This window comes from Arachis ipaensis, chromosome B3 (genome assembly GCF_059453495.1).
Source record: "Arachis ipaensis isolate K30076 ecotype BB chromosome B3, ASM5945349v1, whole genome shotgun sequence".
NCBI lineage: Eukaryota > Viridiplantae > Streptophyta > Magnoliopsida > Fabales > Fabaceae > Arachis > Arachis ipaensis.
This window is the reverse complement of record NC_142438.1, coordinates 10,756,601-10,764,213: the sequence shown is the minus strand read 5'-3', so window position 1 is coordinate 10,764,213 and position 7,613 is coordinate 10,756,601. Positions and strand designations below refer to the sequence as shown.

The following is a 7,613-nucleotide window of genomic DNA, read 5'->3' as shown; positions in this document are numbered from 1 at the left end:
AAAGGCCTTGTTCCGGACACATACCTACAGACCTCTTATCAGTGGCCTTTGTTCTGCTAAAAATTTTATTGATGTTCTACACAAACAGGATCGTAAATTAGAGAGCGGTTTTTGTGTAAACTAGAGAGTTCAACATGGCAATGGAGTTGCACAATTGAGAGTTGCTATGCCATATCAAAATAGATAGCATTGCTCTCTTGGGGTTGAATTATTCGAAAAAGTTTCTGCATTGTGATATGGCGTCATATTCAAATCAGAAGGACCTGGTAAAATTCTTGTTAGCTTTGATTTCAATTTGCCTAATATTATGTATCACTTACATTTAGCTCTTTCACCTCTTACATTTACCATTTACAATTTTTGGTAACTAAATGCGCCAAACAAGAATTGATACGGAACGTAACACAGGATAAGATGGAAGATCAAAGAAAGGGACTTCTCTACCTCAATTTGATTTCCTGATGCAACAATTAAGGGAATCACTCTATCTCACCTGTTCACACCCAAGTTTCTCAAAGAAACTCAAAGAAAATTTCATTCATAAAAAATTAAAAAAAAAATGGCTACTAGGGTTTAGAGGGTTTTTATACCTCTTAAATTTAAATCCCTAACTCATAAGTTCACTAGAATAAAATATGGGCCAAATCATAATTGGGCCTAAAACAAACAAATAACAAAAATAAAATAAACATAGAATAAATTCTAAGAAAGTGATGTCTCTTTTAATTCATCTTGACTAATGAGAGTCTTCAATGCATCTTGTAAAATAGTAAGACGTGTGGCTTTTGATAATCGTTAATCATTGTCTTGCCCAATTCTTGATGCATCTCCTGAACACATGATTTAGCCATGTTTGCAAAACCTTCTTTTATTCTCTTAGTTGTTGCTCTTGTAATTGGACCAATTGGCATATGACAGTTCTCAATTTGTTCCATAGGGCTCGTATCATTCCCTCCCTCCTGAAAAAGATTCGTCCTCGAATCTGCATCACAAGCAAAAGGAGATAGGTCAGAGACATTAAAAGTAGCTGATACATTATACGCACCTGGAAGGTCAATCTTGTAAGCATTGTCATTGACCCTTTCGAGCACTTGAAATGGACCATCACCCCTAGGGTCTAACTTGGATTTTCTTTGAGTAGGAAATCTCTCTTTTCTCAAATGAACCCATACCCAGTCACCAGGTTCAAAGATAAGTTGTCTTCGACCTTTATTCACCCGTTGGGCTATCAACTTATTTTTCTGTTCAAGCGATTCACGTGCTTTCAAGTGCATTGCTTTAACCTTTTCAACTTTACCTTCTGCATCCAAGCTAACAATATCACTCAAAGGCAAAGGTAATAAGTCCAAAACAGTTAAAGGATTAAAACCATAAACAAGTTCAAAAGGAGAAAACCCAGTAGAAGAATGAGTAGTTCTATTATAAGCAAACTCAATAAAAGGTAAACAATCTTCCCAAGTTTTCAAATTCTTACCAACAACAGCACGTAATAAGGTCCCTAATGTTCTATTTACTACTTCAGTTTGACCATCAGTTTGAGGATGACAAGTAGTAGAGTATAATAATTTTGTGCCTAATTTACCCCATAAAACTTTCCAAAAATGACTCAAAAATTTGACGTCACGATCAGAAACAATAGTTTGGGGAACACCATGCAAACGCACAACCTCTCGAAAGAATAGATCAGTAATATTTGTCGCATCATCAGTTTTATGGCATGCAATAAAATGAGCCATTTTACTAAATCTGTCTACCACAACAAAAATGCTATCTCGACCTTTTCTTGTTCGAGGCAAACCAAGAACAAAATCCATAGAGATATCAACCCACGGATGCATAGGAACAGGTAAAGGGGCATACAAACCATGTGGTAAAGACTTAGATTTAGCCTGTTTACATGCAACACATTTAGCACAAAATTTTTCAACATCTCTACGCATGCGGGGCCAGTAAAAATGTTCAGATAATACATCCAATGTCTTATGCACACCAAAATGACCCATCAAACCCCCATTATGTGATTCAAGAACAAGTAAGTCCCTCATAGAACAAGCAGGCACACAAATTCTATTACCACGAAACAGAAAACCTTCATGTCTATAAAATTTGTTAAATGCACTATGTTCACAAGAGGCATAAATAGCAGAAAAGTCAGAATCAGTGACATACAACTCCTTTAAAAACTCAAAGCCCAATAACTTAGAGGTAAGTGTAGTAATCAAAGCATACCTCCGAGATAAAGCATCAGCAACGACATTATCTTTACCTTGTTTAAAGGCAATAACATAGGGAAATGTTTCAATAAATTCCACCCATTTAGCATGTCTTTTATCAAGCTTACCTTGTCCTTTTAAGTGCTTCAAAGATTCATGATCCGTGTGAATCACAAACTCCTTAGGTAAGAGGTAGTGTTGCCAAACCTCTAAAGCCCGAACCAAAGCATATAATTCTTTGTCATATGTTGAATATTTACGCTGAGCTAAATTCAACTTTTCACTGAAGAAGGCAATGGCTCGTTTTTCCTGCATTAAAACAGCACCTATACCAATCCCAGAAGCATCACATTCAATTTCAAAGGTTTTATCAAAGTTAGGTAAAACAAGAATGGGAGCAGAACACAAACAGTCTTTTAGGGTATGAAATGCAATGTCTTGTTCCCTTTCCCATTTAAATCCAACATCCTTTTTTATGACCTCTGTGAGAGGCGCAGCAATGGTAGAAAAATTTTTCACAAATCTTCTATAAAACCCAGCTAACCCATGAAAACTTCGTACCTCAGAAGCATTCTTAGGCGTTGGCCATTCACTAATAGCCTTTACCTTTTCCTCATCAACTTCAATTCCACTCGCACTCACAACAAAACCAAGAAATATAACTCGATCAATACAAAAAGTGCACTTTTTAAGATTAGCATATAATTTCTCTTGTCGAAGCACTTCCAAAACAGCTGAAACATGTGACAAGTGGTCATCCAAACAAGTGCTATAAATGAGAATATCATCAAAATAAACAACAACAAATTTACCCAAAAAGTCTCGCAAAACATGGTTCATCAGATGCATAAAAGTACTAGGGGCATTAGTTAACCCAAAAGGCATTACTAACCACTCATATAACCCATGTTTTGTTTTAAATGCAGTTTTCCATTCATCCCCTGGGTTCATTCTAATTTGATGATACCCACTTTTTAAATCAATTTTAGTGAATATGCATGCACCATATAACTCATCAAGCATGTGATCTAACCTAGGGATAGGATAACGATACTTTACCGTAATTTTATTGACTGCGCGACAATCCACACACATTCGCCAAGTACCATCCTTCTTTGGAACCAACAAAACTGGTACAGCACATGGACTCATACTCTCCCGGATATGACCTTTGGCTAATAACTCCTCTACTTGCCTTTGAAGTTCCTTTGTCTCTTCAGGATTACTCCTATAGGCTGGTCTATTAGGAATACTAGCACCAGGAATAAAATAAATTTGGTGCTCAATCCCACGTAATTGAGGCAAACCACGTGGTACGTCAGTAGGGAAGACATCGGCAAATGCCTGCAACAAAGAGACAAAGCTATTTGGCAAATTTGGGTTAAGGTCAGTGTCAGAGAATAAAGTATCCCTAAACCGAACCATAAACAAAGCTTTCTTGCCTATTAAAGCACTCTTTAAATCTCTCTCTTTTGCAAAGAAACACAATTTGCTCTCAACTTTCTTAATTTTTTTTGTATTTGTACTACTCTCATGACATGGACTCTTTTCTTTCTTTTCACTCACCTTTGGGCCTTTTGCTATATTCTTTTCACTCATAGCCTCTTTTCTCTCAGATTTTTCTGTTATCTCACATCCCATGTTCCCCTTGGTATCCTGTTGAAGCTTCAACTGGTCAAGGTAAACCTCCTTAGGTGATAAAGGAGCAAGAGTGATCTTGCGACCATTAAAATCAAAGGAGAATCGATTTGTATAACCATTATGAAATGCTCGACGGTCGAACTGCCAAGGTCGCCCCAATAATAAATGACAAGCTTGCATTGGCACCACATCACACAATGCCTCATCAACATACTTGCCAACAGAGAATGCAATTGTCACCTGTTTGTCAACCTTGATCTCTCCACTGTCATTCAACCACTGCAACGTATATGGTTTAGGATGTCGAACACATGTCAAACCCAATTTCTCCACCATAAGTGTACTAGCCACATTAGTCCAACTCCCGCCATCAATAATTAAACTACACACTTTTCCACCCACCAAGCATCTAGTGTGAAAAAGATTGTGGCATTGCTCTAGACTTTCTTCTTTCACCTGTAAATTCAAAGCACGTCTAACAACAAGAGATTCACCATGGACTGCATACTCAACATCACCATCAGAACAATCCTCCAAAGATGGCATGCTATTATGATCAGAGTCATCACCACGATCAGAATCAGACACAATATCATCTCCTCTAATAACCATCAATCTCCTATTTGGGCAATCACTAGCATAATGACCCATACCATGACACTTGAAGCATTTAATATCTCGATGTCTAGAAGTAGCAGAAGAAGAGTTAGAATTACCTTTCTTCTTCGTAGCATCAAGCAATGCATTGGATTCAACACCCTTAGTCTTTGTTGTGTCAGCACTACGAGACTCCCACTTTGGATTAACATGCGATAATCCTCTTGGTGCTCTTCTTTGTTGTTGCCTCTCCACCTTCATTGCCATACTGACCAAATCATCTATCTCCACATAATGATGTAACTCCACCACATCAGCAATTGCTCTATTCAAACCACCCACAAATCGTGCCATAGTAACCTCAGTGTCCTCTTCTATGTTGGCAGTAATCATAAGCATTTCCATTTCCTTATGGTAGTCTTCAACGGACTTGGAGCCTTGAGTCAGTCGATGTAACTTCTGATGCACTTCCCTGTAGTAGTACGAAGGCACAAATCGTTTCTTCATGAGGCGCTTCATAAGATCCCAAGACTCTATAGGGTGATCATCATTCCGCCGTCGTGTCTTCACTAGTTCATCCCACCAAAGCAAGGCATAGTCAGAGAATGCAACTGCTGCCAAACGAACCTTCTTTTCCTCAGAGTAATTATGGCAAGCAAAAATTCTTTCCACCTTACGTTCCAACTCCAAATAAACTTCAGGATCATTTCTCCCTTTGAATGGTGGTATTTGCATCTTGATGGCGTTGATATTGCTATCTTGACTTTTATGTCGAGGTGTTATAACCCCATCAGAGTCATCATCAGAAGGTACATGATTCTGACGCCGATTCCGGAAAGGTCCTTGTTTAGCAATCTTGGATAGTGTCTGTGTCACCTCTTGCTTCCATGCTTCCAATTCAGTCAAGCGATTAGTTAAGTGTTGAATGGCCCTTTGCATCAACTCCATGTCAACTACAGTATCTTCAGAATGATCTGCCATAACAATGAACCTGTAACAAAAATATTATAAAAGAACCTCACAAGCACTCGCTCACGTGTTTCACTCAAAGATGGACACTCGTGTTTATTCTCAAAATTGGTTTTTACCCTCTATTGAACTTACCACTCTTGCTTTTTACCACTCTTGAATCTCTTTGACTGTTACACTTTAGAAAGCAAATAAAAATAAAAGATAGAGAAAATCCGACGCAACGATAAGAGGAAAAGATGGATAGAATAATAAAAGGGACAAAGACACAAAAGACAAAAGATCAGAATAATAATAATTAAAAAAAAATAAAAATAATAAGAATAAGAATAATAATAATAACGTACGTAATGATTTTTTTTTTTTGAGATTGTTGCTTTGTTTTGTTTTTTTTTTGTTTTGTTTTGTTTTTTGTTTTTTGTTTTTTGTTTTTTGCTTGAGTGCTACTGTGTAAACTTTAAAGTATGTACTCTCAAGTATATACTCTTTGTTTTTTTGGTACTCAAGGGAATGACAAAAAGAATAACGATGAACACAGACGGAAGGATAAAGTGACTATCCGTGGCTGGAAATTTTTTTTTTTGGGTACTCAAGGGAAGGACAAAAAGAATAACGATGAACACAGACGGAAGGATAAAGTGACTATGCGTGGCTGGAATTTTTTTTTTTTTTTTTTTAAGTTTATGTAGAACACAGAAAGGATGAACGTAGACTAATGAAAATTAATCTAATACCTGAAATCTGATACCAAATGATACGGAACGTAACCCAGGATAAGATGGAAGATCAAAGAAAGGGACTCCTCTACCTCAATTTGATTTCCTGATGCAACAATTAAGGGAATCACTCTAAGGGAATCACTCTACCTCACCTGTTCACACCCAAGTTTCTCAAAGAAACTCAAAGAAAATTTCATTCATCAAAAATTAAAAAAAAAATGGCTACCAGGATTTAGAGGGTTTTTATACCTCTTAAATTTAAATCCCTAACTCATAAGTTTACTAGAATAAAATATGGGTCAAATCATAACTGGGCCTAAAACAAACAAATAACAAAAATAAAATAAACATACAATAAATTCTAAGAAAGTGATGTCTCTTTTAATTCATCTTGACTAATGAGAGTCTTCAATACATCTTGTAAAATAGTAAGACGTGTGGCTTTTGATAATCGTTAATCATTGTCTTGCCCAATTCTTGATGCATCTCCTGAACACATGATTTAGCCATGTTTGCAAAACCTTCTTTTATTCTCTTAGTTGTTGCTCTTGTAATTGGACCAATTGGCATATGACAGTTCTCAGTTTGTTCCATAGGGCTCGTATCAAGAATACCGGGAAGCTATCTATCAATACAAAAAGGGAGACAAAAGATTGTGTCTTCCATAGGTTCCACACTCATGCACTAACTGCTTGTTTATACTCCCCGTCAATAAGTGCTTTTTATGACTGGTTCGTGATGGATTCTTTTGAATTGCTTATACAAATACTTTTTCCTTATGAAAGTTGATGGCAGGAATTGTGTATATTGTAATTCTTTTTCAATGTATTCCAGAGATCTTTGCTTTAAATTTTAGGACCAATGTTTCTGACTTAGTTAGTTTATTTGTTTTTCATCTCTTATCATTATTACTTATATCTATCAAAAAAGAAAGAGAATGTATGGCATGTTTTCAAGTTATGCTGACTATTGTAATATATTAACTGCATTTGTTTGATATTAATTAATCTTACATTATGACTAAGATTAATGATTTAATTTTTTTGTGCTATTTTTGTAAAGATGATTTGTACGACTCAATTTATGAATTTTTATAATAATCTGGAAATACATTTAATTGGATGTTTAGAAAACATTTAATATTATCAATATATTAATTATTAAATAAACATGTTTTATAATTTTATATTATAAATTTATAACAATAAACATGTTTTATAATTTTGTATCAGTCATGGTGAAATTGAACAAAATCAAAACCATGCATACACTTTCCAATGTCTTATAATTTTCAATAACTTTTTTTTTCTTTTTGTATAGAATTAAAACTGTTACAAAATCTTATTTTCGATAGTATAAATAATCATCTAAAAGAATAAATGTGATTGTATCACTGTGTATACTGTTTTGTACATTAAAATTAAACTCTTAAACAATTAGTGTGATTACAAAAGTAATTTTATCTTTGTAATTC

The 7,613-nt window shown here is 35.4% G+C and overlaps 1 protein-coding gene across 1 annotated transcript; it reads right to left on the bottom strand.

The window, feature by feature from the left end:
- Positions 1–749: 749 nt before the first annotated feature.
- Positions 750–5,015, bottom strand: LOC110269361 (uncharacterized). The gene is made up of 5 exons (XM_088506664.1): positions 3,880–5,015; positions 3,405–3,738; positions 1,756–3,326; positions 1,046–1,395; positions 750–982 (listed from the first exon to the last, which is right to left on the bottom strand). The coding sequence occupies exons 1-5, from the start codon at positions 4,968–4,970 to the stop codon at positions 750–752; spliced, it is 3,579 nt and encodes a 1,192-aa protein (XP_088362790.1). The 5' UTR covers positions 4,971–5,015.
- Positions 5,016–7,613: the final 2,598 nt, after the last annotated feature.